The following is a 16,344-nucleotide window of genomic DNA, read 5'->3' as shown; positions in this document are numbered from 1 at the left end:
TTAAGAAATGTTAAGGAAAGTTGGTGAAGAAAGATTGTGGACTATGAGTACTACTTTTATATATTAGTTTTAAAATAAAATATGAATGAAAAAAAGGTACGTGGAATGTGGGGCCTATTACCAATTATGGAATATTTCAATCGGGACTCCTAAAATGGGACACCCAAAGATGGTCAACCGAGACTCCTGAAGTGGGACGGAGGGAGTATTTGTAGTAACCAATTCTTGGAAACAAGTATAACTCTTACAATTATCATAGATCACCTCATGCAATAATTGGAGCCAATCTTGAATAACCCCAAACCTCATCAAAAGGTTTTTTTTTTAAAACCTCATCAAAAGGTTCAAAACTAGCACATTCAAGAAAACATGAAACTCACACACACACGTGTAAGTGTGTGTGCGTGTGTGTGCAAATGCATTACATATGGATGAAAGAAGAATGATTGCCTTGTTCAAAATGCCCATATCAGGACACAAATGTGCTTTTCAAGTCCAACATAAAAGCAAGTGGAGGGGTGGTGGAAAAGCTTAATTACAAATATTTAGTGCACCTTAAATAAGATAAGAGACAAAACCTTCCTAATGATGCCCCATAAATCCAAAAGCATGCAACTCACAAACACTTCTTAAAAAAGAATCTCCTTTTTCTTGAATTATGGGAGGGAATGTCTGTTAACTTTGGGGAAAGCTCAGAGAAGGAAAAGTTGCATGCTTATGATTATGTAATGCATTTTGAGTGGGAGAAAATAAAACCATTGATAGCTTTGGTCAAAGTGAAACACACCCTTTTACATTATTGGCCTCATTTCCTCTCTTTTCTTGTACTTGAAAGGGAATTAATGTGACAGATGTTATCATATATATATAACTAAAGCAGATTCAATAATACAAAGGTTAATTTAATCATGAGAGCCCTAACAAGATTCCCTCCAATTTGCAAAATCTTGATCCCAATATGAAGAAAAAGCATTTTTTGAGTTTGGAAAAAGTTCCAAACACTTTGTTACAAATAGATAACTGGATCCCACCCTTGTCCCCTCCATGATTTCCAATGTCTTCCCACCATTACACAAAAAAAGCTTAATCCATTTTTTTCTTCATTTTCTTTTTAATCTGCCCTGCCCTTCACCCCTTTTTCTTAGGGGGTCTTGTTTTTTTTCTTTTTCCCACTTCATACAAGGCATGAAAAGCCCTACCACGGAGACGACGCCTGAAGAAGCTGCCTTCAGGCGTCGTTCCACGCGGCAAAGACCGGCATGTGAGCCGTGGTAAGCGACACCGGCCTGATCTGAGCGGTCGGGATCCAAGCGCCCACGTTGGCTGGGGGGCTCACGAACTTATTAGGGGCCCCGTACCTGTCGGGGCTAGCCTCCCTCGAGCTGCTCAGGCTCGTGACCAAGGACGACGCGTTCGAGAAGTGGGGCGCCATCGTGGCGTTCGACACCCTCTGGCTCGAGTTGAGACCGCCCATCAAATCGTGCAGGCCCACGGAGAACGTAGGGCTCTGATAGCTCCCGAGATTCAACGTCTTCACATCGAGCGTGCCAACACCAACGCTCCCCTGATGCCCTGGTGGTGCCTGCACCACCGGGGCATCACTATGCAGCACCATTTTCCAATCACATCCATTGGAAATATGCCCAACTTGAGCACTACCACACGCCTCGACCGCGTGGCACTCCTCAATGGACGCCACCTCAGAGGTGGACCTCACCTCCTTCGTCCTACGTGCCACCTCCCCTGTTGGCAGAGTGTTGCTGGTCATGATCTTCTCCACGTCGTATCGGGAAATATCGAAGTTGGTGACCGCATTCACGCCCCGGAACTTGATGGCCGCGATGTCGTACGCCTCGGCGGCCTCCTCTTGCGTGCCTGAAAACAGAGGCACAAGAACAAAATTTCAAAAAAAATTACTGCAAAAATTACTAATCAAGAATAGTAATGTCACATTACAAAAGACCTTTCCATTTCCCCTCTTTATCATTTTGTCTATCAAAACCAAAAACAGCCTTAACAAAAGTGGAGTCCCACCAAAAAACACTGTACAGTCAAAGTTGCTGTGTGAAATCAGCCTTACCAAAAGCAATCACAACTCACTGCTCAAAAAGAAAAGAGTGCCAAACAAAGACATTTTACTACAAGCCAACATAAATCAAGATGACATTTCAACACAAACACTAAAATTCTCATTATTTCAAGAATGATTGATGATGTATCACAAAATCTTACTGAATGTTCCAAGGTAGAGATCCTTGTTTCCGGCCACCCGACCAATCCTCGCCTGCCATCTCCCATGCTGATGATGCCTAAACACAACACAAACAAACCAAAGATTAAGCCTTTTTGCAACTAAAAAATGTAAAACAAGCTCAAGATCACTCAAATCAACCTTGTTACTCCTCTGTATATCGAAGCTCCTCTAGAAAATCCACTGCTTTTCCTAAATACATAAATATACAGTAAGATTTCAGACAAGCAAAGTGTCAATTTCCAAGATTTTGGTAAGAAACAAGCATTCACCTTCTCAAGTGGGCTACATATTCTTGTCGGCTCATGTTCTTCATATCCTCAAGTTCTTGATGGTAGTTCTCCAGCTGCATATATGTAAAGATCAAAACTTTAGTTCTTGAAACAGATAAAAATGTGGTAATAAAAAATGGGAAAATGTGATTTACCCCAAAATTGATGTGGGTGGAAGGCCCCCAGTATTTTAGAGCAGCAAGATCATAAGCTCTTGCAGCTTTGTCTTCCATATCATACCCACCTGTAACTAAATCTTTGAGCATATGTTTCTACTTCTTTAAATTATGCAGTGAGATTTAATCGAAATTCTTACCAAGATAAACTGTTCAGCAACAGCAACAGCAAAATCCCACCAAATAGTAGTAGCAAGTCAGAAAATGAAGAAGAAAATTAACAATACTGTAAAAATAAAAAATAGAAAAATATTTGAAGTAGTAGTATTTAAAATGGTGTTTATTTTTGGCCTAACCTTGTCTTCCTTTTCTGGTCTGCCCTTCCTTCTTGCAACTGTTATCCCACAAGTGAGCTTCATACCTACCCGTCCAACGATGTCTGTGCGGAACACAAATAATTCACAAATTATTCAAAACCCAACAAAAAAGATCACTTTTTTAACATGAATTTCAAAAAAAAATCATTACTTGCTGACAAAATTCACCCCAAATCTTGAAAAATAGAAGCAATGATGATGATGTTTGAAGAAGAAGAAGAAGAAGAAGAAAAAAAAAATAAGACCTTGTGACGCCGCGATACTGAGAAGTTCTCTGGCCAAATGTGTCGATGGATTTGCGGTGAACAGTCTGCTTCTGCTGGCCGAGCTTCTGCGCTCCTCTCTTCTTCGTTTCCATGGCGGCGGACTCGTTGGTTTCGGAGAGCTGGAGCGAGGCGGTGATGCAGCTCGACTGCGAGCCCGGGCTCATCGACAAGCTCAGAGATTGTGGCGCCGCCGCCGCCTCAGTGAGATTGTGGTGGTTGTGATCCATCCAAGTTTTGAGGCATGGGGCGATTTCCTCTTCTGGGATTTGAGGGATTTGGTGCTGGTAGAAGTTGTAGTTGGAAAAGTAGTGGTTTTGGTGGGTGTAAAAGTCCATTTCTTGGTGGGCTGCGGCGGCGCCGAGGAAGTCTTCGAGTTTGGGGGGAGGGGGTTGGGATTGGGAGAGGGCTTCCATGAGGCAGAGGGAGCCGTCGGATTTTAGGGGCATCACGGAGAGGGGGGCGTGGAAGTCGGCGCCGGCGAAGTTGGAGAGGTAGAAGTTGTTGTTTTGTGGGGCGGAGGAGGAGGGGTTTGCGGCGGCGGCGGCGGAGGCCTCCATTTTCATGTGGGGGGAGAGGGAGAAGCCCAACCAGTTGCTGATATCTGCGGCGGCGGTGGTGGTGCTGGTGGTGTCGTTGATGTCTTTCATTTTGTTTGGATTGAATGTTTGTTTACACACACTAGATGCAGTGGTTTGGCTGTTTTTTTTATTGGGCGAAAACTCAATCAATCATTGGGTGGAAAATGGAGTAATCATTTCATGTTTCACTCTCTCTCTCACTAGAAAAAGCTTCTCTTCTTGTTTTGATGTATATCACAAAACTGGAGGGATATAAACAAGAAAACCAGTCGAAGAAATTAGTCTTTTTTTCTTTCTTTCTTTGCTTACTCTCACATACATATATATATATATAGAGAGAGAGAGAGGGGGGAGAGGGAGGGTGAATGTGTATAGACTATAGTTTGTTTGAAACGAAACAAAAGGAATGAATTTCAGCAAAGCAAAGTATGCTGGGAAATCGGTGGCATTCCTCTCTGAATTTCCATGGGGATCTGTGTATGTATATATGTATAGATATGAAGCTGATTTATCTATGAAAGGGAGAAAGAATGTGACTTTTGCTTTAATTTTATTTCTATTTCTACGTTGGTTTGATATTAAACCCTAACTTAAACCCTGCAGAAGCTGATAATTACTAATGAGAGAGAAAATCCCATAAATTTATCTAATTAACCATATGTTCACAATACAACCTGCCATTTATTAACAAATTTTTACACACGTCTTTATTTAATTATTTTAATGTGGTTTATAATTAACTGTGTTTTTCTGCTTACGTGGATAGTAATGGAACGATAAAAAAAGATTTGAAAATCAACATTTTGATTAAAATACAAAGCTGCTTTTTATAAGGAGTATGTCGGTATTAATATACTATTAAAGTGGGAAACAAGGTTGCAAAGTAGAAATTTTCTTTTGTTAATTGGAAATTCTATTTAGTTTGCATATAGTATATATATAATTTTTTATCAGATAATTCAATTGAAATGAATCTTTCAAGAATAAATGCAGACTATTGGAATTAGCTAGATCTGAAAACTAGGGGTAAGGTGTGAAAATGGAATAGCTAGGGTCTGAATATAGAATTATACAGAAAAAGCTGTTCTCATAATTCCTTTCAATGCAGCCATATATTTAAAGTAAATAGTCAGAGAAAAAAACTCTGTGTTAAAATTGTTGTAAATGTCTCGGCATTTGCTAGCTGTAAAATAATCTAAACCACCTATATTATTTTCTTAAAAGTTCAGAGGAATGTAATTTAAAATATACTGCTACAAGGAGTATATATATATTTCGAATTCTAGTTTTATAAAGAAAAAGATGTTAAATTTAATTAGAGAGGGAGAGAGAGTGTGTATTTATTAGATAGATTTGATGGGTATGGGGCAGTATATCAGTATATGTGGGCATCATGTCATTTCATGCAGACAGCTTTTAATGTACAATTTTCAACAATGGTGGTAAGATCTGATGTTACTCTTTTCCTCCATTGAATGTCTGTTGTTTAAATTTGGATAAATTTCAGACCATTTAACTAGATTTCTCAAACACTGTAATTTCATTTTTAAGATAGGATTTACCTTAGTGCAATATTGCTTTTACATTGTCAGAATTTAAAATCTAGCAGCTGTTTGCGATATAAAATACGTATACAAATTAATTTCATTTGTTTTTTAGTAACAAATGTAGTACAGTACTCCGTAGTGTATTTTGGTGGAACGGCTTTGGAGGTTAACAATTTTGGGTAAATGTACATTACCTTAATGATCAAGAATTCATGATACCAAATCTAGCTACTTGCCAAAGATATCTTCACTTCGAAACCCTAACTTCAATTTAATCTTTTAAAAGATAAATTTTCGGAGAATGTGTGCAATAAGAAATTATAAAAATATTAGAAAATACATCATTCGGCCACCATTATCTTGTTCAAGATTGACGAGGGTTTTAAGAAATGTGAACATACGTAAATGATACACTAAAAGTTAATGAAATATAAATCCACAACCGGGCCACAAAGGGGTGTCTAAACGCTTGGAAGGTGCGGACCATAACACCTCACGTTGCAAGGGGAGAGTCCTGGACGGCGGATCCGTTCAGCAATTATCGCAGTCTGCATTGCGGACATCCGGATCAGACCATAGGCATGTTTTTGGGGTGGATTTTATTTTTTATACAAATATGGGGATGAGGATGGTTGTGTGTGGTTGAAGTTGTGGTTTGTTGCAGAAAATTAAGTGAATGATGATTTGATGGCACTTACAATTATTTAAAGGGATATTGATCCCTAAAACTACGAACTTTGGCGCAACTTTGGTATACCCACGAAACCCACGAACTATAAAATTACTCTAAAATATCATAAACTTTACGTTCTATTTGTTATTTCCTACCCCACCCAAATAAGATGTTTTAAGTGAAAACTTATTTTACGTGGACAACCATGAAACATTTATGATATTTAAGACTACTTTTTAAGTTCGTGACAAATAAAATAAAAAGCCACGTAGAATTCACATTGATTTAGTTGTGGCAAGTAATATGAAAAAAATCATGTATATTAGTCAGATATGGCCGTAGTAGGAAATAATACACGAATTGTAAAGTTTGCGATGTTTTATACAAATTCTAAAGTTCATGGAAATTACTAGAATTGGGCCAAAATTCATAATTTTAAGGACTAAAGTATATCCCTTTATATATAAATATGTTACAATTGAGTTGTACAAATAAGCTTCAATAGTATATAAGTTTACCAAAATATATAGGTTCCTCTACTCCAACTTCTTTATTAAGGGACTTCTAATTCAATTTAATTTTTCATAATCTTATAAGCAACAATGTTTTTACGAAAAGAATAACTCTATTATGACTTGTTTTATCTACCTTCGGTTTCCTCATTAACTATATATGATTCTCTCTATAGTTTATTAGCTTAATTATCTAAACAATACCACAACTTAAGTACTTATAAGCTTTTAAGACGTCACATCTTACAAGCTCTTGCAACATCTTACAACCTCTATGATTTGATAAACTCACTAAAATAAGTGTAGCCAAACCAATTATTTTATATTCATAATAATTCTATATGAGTTTAACCATGTCACCTCGTTGTAATATATGAGTATGATCATATATAATGGAGTTTTCCTTTTTGTCTTTCTTAATAAGCACTCAACGAATTCTCAAACTTAATTAGACAATGAAATGTCTCATATTATTTGAAATCGACTAACCAAACAATAAAAATACAAAATAAAAACTTTTAGAATCACGATCGTTTTCTTCCCAACTAGCTAGTCATTGTTACTCAAATATATAAATTAATTTTTAAAAAAATCAAGAAGTAAATTTTTTACGTTGATTTATGAGGAAAAGTTGGAGTGGTTTGAATACATATTAGTCAATACTTTATTAATTTGGACAAAAAGGAAAAGTGTGTGTCTTTTTGCTCCAAATATTCCCGGAATGATGATCAAAGGGCCCTCTAATATCACAATGCTTTTCCTCATAATTCTTTTACTTATTTTTATGTAGTTTCTAAACTTATGGATGTGGTGTTTAACAAATTAAATAATTAATTTATTAAATTAGATTAAAAGATTCCATAGGAGTAATATTTATCTGCTTTATACAATAATGCAACACCAATAACTAATAACCTTTTAATTACTTGGTTTTACTCTCAAAAAATTAATATCTCAAATTAGTTATGATGGGATTCGTGGGAAGGATTTTTTGCATGGACAAGTACAAGAAAAAGAGTTAAGGAGACATATTTTCAAATGTAAATGATTTGGTTGGATGTTGAATGAAAAATGAATACTCCATATAATTTTTTTTGGAAGGAGAAAAGCAAAATAAAAACAGTTGTAATACTAAGGAAAAAGGGACTCTTTTTGATTATATGGCAATAATGAGTGAATCCACCTATATACAAACACCCAAAAAGAAAAAAAGAAATAAAAAAGAAAAAGAAAAAGATATTCTCTTATCTGCAAAACCAAATTATGAGAGTGTGCCCCAGGCCAAAAGCAGCTGATCAAAATACCTTTTTCCATCTCACTTTCACTATAATTTTCCACAATGATATTAGTGGTTTCATTTCAAAGAATTTTGGTAGAGTTAGATTGCTTGAAGAATAAACGTGTGTTTGGATATTTTGTTTATATGTTGTAACATCTTGTTTTCCTAGTTATCATATGCATGCCTTAGCTATTGCTTATTGATGGACGAAAATTCGTGTGAGTTCTCACTCGTCGGGAGCTCAAAGAAAGAGTCATTATTCTTGTACATGAAGTTTTTTTATGCAGAATAACGCTCAAGTCGTTGAATAGGAATATATCGCATCAACCCAAACAATACAATGGCCGGAAGCAATCTAAAAGTCCATCTACAAAAATAGTCACAACAAACGAATCGGAAAGACTGAGAGCACAGATCGAACATAATGTAGAACACAGAAATGGAACGGAATGGAAAGGCAATAATGAGCTGCAACTAATGGAAGCAAATCATGAGAAAATGACTATAGTTTTGTTAAAACTCATTGTTCTTATGAATAAAAGTTATTATTATTGTGTTAAAAGTTTTTGTTTACGAATAAAAATAATTATTCAAGACATGAAGAATTAACGCGTATAGTATTTGTATGATCATGTAGTATTTCTTTGCATGCAAATGCATGTAGTATTTCTTTGCATGCAAATTCTAAATTTTTAATATATTGAATAAAATCGAATATTTATAGTTATTTTTTACATTATGATCATAGGTACCCATAAATTTAATTAATTATTACTTTGCTAAGCTTCCATTTTCTCTGAAGCACTGCTAAATTATACTCCTATTAATTAATTGTCGACACATTACACCATTTTGGAAGTCAAAAATAGACTAAATATGTGGAAACAATAGGATAGAAGAAGAAGAGAGGTAGGAATATAGAAAGAGGTAAAAAAAATATAGAGGTGCAGCAGTGAACAGACTGCAAATTTTGGAGGTAGCTGTAATCCATTTAGGATATCAAGATTTAATTAATTAAGATTGAATTATTATTTTAAAATATACTACTACTAGTATTATGGCCCATGACCTATGAGGCAATTAATATATAATCCGCTAGGGGATGATTAATTGCTAACTAAAATTAATTTAAGACCATATGATTTTAGAAATCTTTTGGTCTAAAATTTGCCACAATTTTCGTCTTTATTAATTAAATTGAAAAAGATAAAAAAAAAACTATCAAATTAGGGTTTTGGATGAAAATGTCAATATAGTGTTTCGAAAATATCAACACAATGCTTTGAGAATGTTAACACATTGCTTATGTTGACATTCTACATGTATTATATTGTCATACTACATTGTATGCTATGTTGACATTGTTGTTGTATGAAAAAAATTAAAAATTTTTGAATTTTTTTCAAATTTTGATATCGGAACATATGCAAGTAAGATCTCGTTAGAATCCTTATGAAATTATCTTTAATTTGATATATGTTGTGCGAAAACATAATTTAAATCGAGAAAGTTATATGCGTTTTAAAGTAATGAGATATTTTTCAAATGTTAGTTATAACTAATTTGTTATAAATTGACCTTAATATCCTTATTAACATTTTTTTATCGTATTGACATTCCGGGACAAATGATCTAGACCATTGATTTGAATATCTAATAACTATTATTTAATTGTAATTAGCAATTAAGTATTGAGTTAACAATATAACACTCCCCTAATCATCTATATTATTAGGTTTTCTGAGTGAAAAGTTATGCCAATATATATTCCTGCATCGATTGGTATATTTATAATGTTATTAGTGGTGGATTTGTATGTAGAGTTTGATCAACGAATACATTTTCCAATTATAAATCCACCACTATATTAATATTATAATTACGATTATGAATCTAAATTTTAATTGTTCTTGTTCCGTACAGTATATTTTTCGCTAACCTACTATAAATAATACTCTCTCCGTCCCGCACTACTCGCACGTATTTCCTTTTTGGGCGTCCCAAGTTACTTGCACTCTTTCCATTTTTAGTAAAAATTTTCACCTATAGCCGTCATTTTTTACTTTCCTATACACTCATTCCTTAATCTCCATGCCGAAAAGGAAATGAGCGAGTAGCTCGGGACGGAGGGAGTACTTCACTCCTTTCCGTCCCACTTTAAGAGTTTCCGTTTATCATTTTAGATATCACACCTCAATAGTCCTGACTGCCCCACATTCCACTAATTTTTTTCAATCACATTTTATTACAATACTAATATACATAAATACGATCATCTTCCACTATCTTTTTTCACTAATTTTCCTTCACATTAACTCAATTGGGACAGAAATAATAATAATAATAATAATAATAATAATAATAATAATAATAATAATAATAATAATAATAATAATAATAATAATAATAATAATAATAATAATAATAATAATAATAATAATAATAATAATAATAATAAATGAGAAAGTGTAATCGGGTATCAATCTAGTATCACGTGACAGGTAGGAGAGAGAATAGAAACACAAAATCCAAAATTAAATCAAGGAGATCAAAACAAGTTAGACACTAGCTCAGTGACAGTCTAGTACAATTCGCCATATCACTTCGCACCCTCAACTATAAATTTGTTACATTTTCTCACCAACAAATACTACAATCGTATAGTTGTAAAAAAAAGTAATTATAAAAATCATGAATTTTTGTTTTGGATGAAAAAATCTGATTGCACATGTGTAGCATATTACTTATATTTTAAATTAAATAATATTTTCTTTATGAATATATAACATTGTTTCGGGATCAACGGTAATATCCATGTATAATGTTTTTGAATATCATATCAATACTATAATTCGACACCAATATTTTCCGTAGAGAACAAATCTAATTTTATGATTTTTCTAATTGATTTTCAAAAAAATGTGAAACTTACCAGAATTTTAAGGAAACTTCATTATATACTTAGTCAGTTTATTTTACACTTTATGTAGTCGGGATACGTTATAATGCTAACTTGTTAACTCATCAACATAGTGTATTAATAATGTCAACGCGATCACATTAAAATAACAACACAAATTTGTGTATTGACATTTTAAATATTAATGTCAATACAATGTATATTAAAATATCAACTAAGTTTATGTTGACATTTCAATGTCATCGTGTTGATATTTTTATTACACTATATTAGTAATTTGGCATGGTTAACAGCTTTAAAAAGTTAGCTAACACCTTTTGCCTTACATTTTTTTGCAACAAAACGTTTCAATCAAAGAGATGACGACGAACTGCCACGTTAACAAAATAAATATAAACATGTACAAGAAAATAGTAAAACTAAAATAACAACAAAGTAAATAATCTGTCTCAAATTCGGCAAGCTTTGTTCAAATTGTAGTATTTGAGATTCTCTAATTAATTTTGAAGAATAACTTTGTATCGGATATAACTCACACAATATTTACTACTAACAACTTAATCATTGTCTATAAGAGGTTTTGCATATTGTATGTAATTTCTCTAACAATATTCATTTATAGAGGAGAAATTATACATTTGGTAAAGTTGAAGGTGCAAAATGGAATCATACACAAATACACACACACACACACACACACACACACACACATATATATGTGCTTATTTATATACCTTAACATGTGAGAATGACATGAGTCTGCACCCTTTGATTCCAACCCACCCCACACCCAAATAGTACACTGTTATATGTCTCGCTGATCTTACTAGTATTTATTATTTTATTGACATTTTAAATTTGTTTTGTTCCTCAAGAAATTCAAATAACCAGCTCCATATTCAGAAATATTTTATATCAAATAATTAAAGTTTGTCAGGTATATAATTGTTGGCTGTTGATTGCTACGAGAGAGCATAATATTTTTACAGTATCATCGATTATTAAACAAGGCCGTCCATGCATGTCTCACTAGGAAATTATCAACTGAATGATAATATACCACAAAATAAATACATCAACATACTTCAATATTTACATTATAATGTTAGTAGTACATTGTAATAATAATAATATAGTTAAAGAAAGCAAAATATCTAAGCCAAATTGTATGGTCACAAGTAGCTACTAGCTAGATTGACTGCCTCATCTTTAACACAAATAGAGTAACAACCTAAGATACATTAATAGATACTCCACTATACCATTAAAACACAATTCAAACTAAAATATGAATGGGGGTGCTGTCTTCCATCAGATATTCATTGTTAAGTCTCTCAGCTTTTTGCTATTCAAAGATTAAATACAATAAACAAAGAGGGTACTTCAGCTGATGCAATAGCCTTAAAAACATGTGTATTAATTGGCTTTACCTCTTTTTTAGTTTTCCTTTGGCTATAGATGGATAGTTTACTATGGGGATTTATTACCATAATTCTGTGTTTGGAGATTTTGGGAGCAGACATGTCTCCACTTTTGCCACCTAGATTTTAATTGGAGCCTCTTCATAAATATCTTTATTGCAAACTAGTCCCTAGCGATTTAAGATTTCCTTATAGGATGTTAAAATAACTTGTGACTATAAATGGAATATAGTACTCCCTCCGTCCCCAATAATTCGCCACCGTTTGACCCGTCACTGGTTTTAAGAAATGTAATAGAAAGTGGATTGAAAAAGTTGGTGGCATATGGGTCCTACTTTTATATTTTAGTTTTATAATAAATTGTGAGTGTGAATGATTTAGGGAATGTAAGGTCCACTGCTAAAAATGGTAAAAGTGAAATGTGACAAATTTTTAGGGACGGACGAAAAAGGAAATAAGTGATAAATTTTCAGAGACGGAGGGAGTATTTTTTTAAAAATTTTATTAGTAACAAAAATTAGATAGTGTGTTTTCAATAAAAAAAAATTGACCCAGTATTAGGTGTAAAAATGAGTGTCATTTCAACAACTGTTCGAATTATGATCATTTTTCAAATTTCACTTCTATTTTTCATCAAGGCGTTTGAGTAACTGGAAAAATAAAATTCAGTCAATTTCGATTCTTAAGTCTTCCTTATGGAGCTAAATATTTTTGTAATTGGAAATGTTCATACCTAAGTCTTTTTATTTCAATCTATTTGGAACAACTTGTCAACTTATTGATAAATTCATACTACAAATTATTGGAGAATGATTGCATTAAACACACTGAACCCCAAGAGTAACAGGTAGATAAATTGTTTTAAGAGTCCTTGTCATAAACTAATGAGTATTAATGAAGAGTGATGCTAAATGACCATAATATGGCCGGTCATAAAGAGTTAATTTAGTCCATTTACATGTATAAAAAAATTAGAATTACCGATATAAACTTATATGTGTGTGAATGGACTTATAAGTTGATACTTATCTTTGAATTCCATTACGTAAAATACATTAATATCACGAATTACTGTATACGTTGAGCAACAATCAAGAAATGACAGTAGTAATAAGTTGAGCAAAAACTTCGAAAGAGCAACACTAACATGTTGAGCAACATATAATGAAGATGATATAAAAGTAAAATAAAGTAATATTAAACCAAAAATTTGAAAAAAAATCAATTTTTTTGTTATTTAATTAATTTATGGCTGGCCATAATGTGGCCGCATAGCTTTATTCATTAATGAAACTAGAAGACTACATTAATTACAAAATGGTGATCAATTTTAATTATTAATCATAGACTCGTCATTCGTATGCTATTTAGGCTAATTTGAAGAGGTTAGGTACATAAATCTAGAGATTATGTTCCTTTTATGGTCAAGTTGATTCTCAATGAAAGCACAGTTCTAATGAGATAAATGTGGCGAGTTCATCAAAATTGTAAGTAAATTATTTTATAATTATCATCAATTAAAGATATTAATTATAGTGCTTCGAAACATGTGTGACACAAGTATTACGATTACTATATGTGAATTGCTCCTTATTGCTGATGCATCAAATGATTTTTTGGGTAAATTGTAAAAGGGCTGAGATGAATATTTTATGAACTTGATTGGGGTTGATATGATAATTACGATGTAACAGGGGCCAAAATGAAAAACTTGATGACGTGGAAAAGGGGGATAGTGAAAAAAAAAATGAAGCGGCAATTTCCCTTGTTAAAAGCTTCCTGCTATTATATCATTCTTTTGTTTTTAACAAAATTTGAATTTATGGAAACTTTACATGTAATTGACATCACTACAAGGTCCATCATCAATATTTTGCCGAAATAAAATTTAAAATTCAAATATAGGATCAAACAACGTTAAGTACAAATTTATTTTGTAGTAATTCCTATAAAAGATTCCAAACTGGATTTGTTTTTTGCATAGCATTAAGTCTCCATTTAAAAATAAATAACTACTGTATTTCAATTATGCAAAATTGAAGATAGATGATGTGTACTTAAAAAGGCTAAAAATGTTTGACTTGGTGGATGTAGGGATATAGAGATAGATAGATAGGTAGAAGATGATGTGATTAAACAATGGTTATAATAAAAGATTATCTGACAAAATTAGCGATGGAAATATGAATGAATGGAAGAGTGATGGGGTGAAATGAAGAGAGCAATTAATGAGAATGTGAAATGAAGCCCAATCTATGGAGAGGGCTACTTGACAAAATCTCTGAGTTATATACAGTCTGGCCCTATTCAGCAGACCTATTACCCTTCGTCCTTTCACACCCAAACAACTACTAGCATCTACACTTTTTCAACGTGGATTAAAAATTTACAAAAACATCTTCGATAAATAATCTTTCAGTACACCAATAATAGAAGTCACCGTTTATTTTTATTATAAATGTAATAAAAATTTACCTTCAATTAACTTATTCTATTCTTATTCCATTTAAACCTAAGAGCATTCGCAGCGATGAGCAGGACGCGGTCCGTCCGTTCATGCCAGCGGCACGACACCGCTGTCCGCCGCTGCGCTCTTGTCGCTGGCGCGGCGCTGCTCGATGCATCGAGCACATCCGTGCCAGCGAGCAGCAGACATGGTGCGTTATGATTGGCCAATGGCATTTCCGTTGGAAATTCAGTTTTTTTAAAAAAAAATTGAAAATAATACACAAAATAAAAAAAAAATATTTTCAGAATCCCAAAAATCTGGCCGTTTTTTACAGTTTTTCTGGATTTTTTTTTATTTTTATTATCCCCAAAATCATCTATAAATACACACATTCATCATCCATTTTTCACATCAAATCATCTCTCATTCATATTTTTTCATACAACTTATATCTACATCTTCCTCTCTCTCTCAAACCCTCAAATGGATTTCACTAATCTCATTGCGGAAGCGGAGCGCGAAGAACAAGAATACTATGAACAACATCGTGCCGCCTATGAAGCCTATGTCGCAGCGAATACCCCCACCCCTCCTCCTCAACCAACTAGATCAACTCTCCGATACATCCATCGTGACCGGGAGGGAGCCAACGAAAGGCTCATTACCGACTATTTTTCCAACCAGCCGCGTTTCCGGAAGATTACTTTTGGCGCCGTTTTCGCATGTCAAAACGCTTGTTTATGCGTATTGTCAACACATTGTCCGCCCGTGTTGAATACTTTCAAACAAGTACAGACGCAGCCGGTCGACAAAGTCTCTCGGCGTTGCAGAAGTGTACGTGTGCCATCCGACAACTTGCTATTGGGCAAACGGCTGACCTCTTCGACGAGTATTTGCATGTCGGTGAGTCCACTGGAATCCTTTGCCTTAAAATTTTTTGCGAAGGCGTTCGTTCAGCTTTCAGAGATGAATTCCTTCGGGCACCCACCACAGATGATTGCCAACGGTTGCTTCGTCTTCACGAAACAGTCCATGGTTTTTCCGGTATGCTTGGCAGCATTGACTGCATGCATTGGAGGTGGAAGAATTGCCCGACTGCTTGGAGGGGGCAACACTTAAGCGACCACAAAGGTGGCGGCCCAACACTTATCCTTGAAGCGGTCGCCGACTACCGCTTATGGATTTGGCATGCATATTTCGGTATTGCCGGATCCAACAACGACTTGAACGTGCTCTATTCTTCATCACTCTTCAATGATGTGTTGAATGGTGTAGCACCGGCGATCGACTACACCGTCAACGGAAATACATACCACATGGGTTACTATCTCGTCGATGGTATCTACCCAAGGTGATCGACTTTCGTGAAGACGCTCAGCAACCCGCAAGACCCGAGACGGGTTCTTTTTGCGCAGCGTCAAGAGTCCGCTCGTAAAGACGTCGAAAGAGCTTTTGGGGTCCTTCAAGCCCGATTCAACATTGTGAAGACCCCGTCTCAGCTGTGGTACGTGAAAAATATCGCCGACGTCATGTACACGTGTATTATTTTGCACAACACGATTATAGCCGACGAAGGACCGAGGGCGGCTAGCTTTTACGACGAGGATGAAGCCGGAAGCTCAACCGCGAGGTCTCCCCCACGCCGAGGTGTGCATACGACAGTGGGTGAGAGGATCGAAACAA

At 34.6% G+C, this 16,344-nt stretch overlaps 1 protein-coding gene across 1 annotated transcript; it reads right to left on the bottom strand.

Moving 5' to 3' along the window:
* Positions 1 to 862: 862 nt before the first annotated feature.
* Positions 863 to 4,351, bottom strand: LOC121764862 (AP2-like ethylene-responsive transcription factor CRL5). Its single transcript, XM_042160885.1, has 8 exons — positions 3,262 to 4,351; positions 2,996 to 3,078; positions 2,840 to 2,848; positions 2,679 to 2,767; positions 2,524 to 2,597; positions 2,393 to 2,443; positions 2,233 to 2,309; positions 863 to 1,875 (listed from the first exon to the last, which is right to left on the bottom strand). Exons 1-8 carry the CDS (start codon positions 3,927 to 3,929, stop codon positions 1,229 to 1,231), a joined length of 1,698 nt encoding a protein of 565 aa, XP_042016819.1. The 5' UTR covers positions 3,930 to 4,351; the 3' UTR covers positions 863 to 1,228.
* Between the last annotated feature and the right edge of the window lie 11,993 nt (positions 4,352 to 16,344).

This window comes from Salvia splendens, chromosome 14 (assembly GCF_004379255.2).
Source record: "Salvia splendens isolate huo1 chromosome 14, SspV2, whole genome shotgun sequence".
Lineage (NCBI taxonomy): Eukaryota > Viridiplantae > Streptophyta > Magnoliopsida > Lamiales > Lamiaceae > Salvia > Salvia splendens.
Note: the sequence above shows the minus strand (reverse complement) of the source record. Positions and strands in the feature narration are given on the sequence as shown.

What these genes read in the sequence shown, in the direction of transcription:
- LOC121764862 (XM_042160885.1), bottom strand. Translation starts at nt 3,929, where the DNA reads ATGAAAGACATCAACGACACCACCAGCACCACCACCGCCGCCGCAGAT. An exon ending in ATATACAGAGGAGTAACAAG is followed by an intron (nt 2,310 to 2,392) that starts GTTGATTTGAGT and finishes TGTTGTGTTTAG; the next exon opens with GCATCATCAGCATGGGAGAT. An exon ending in TCTCTACCTTGGAACATTCA is followed by an intron (nt 1,876 to 2,232) that starts GTAAGATTTTGT and finishes CTCTGTTTTCAG; the next exon opens with GCACGCAAGAGGAGGCCGCC.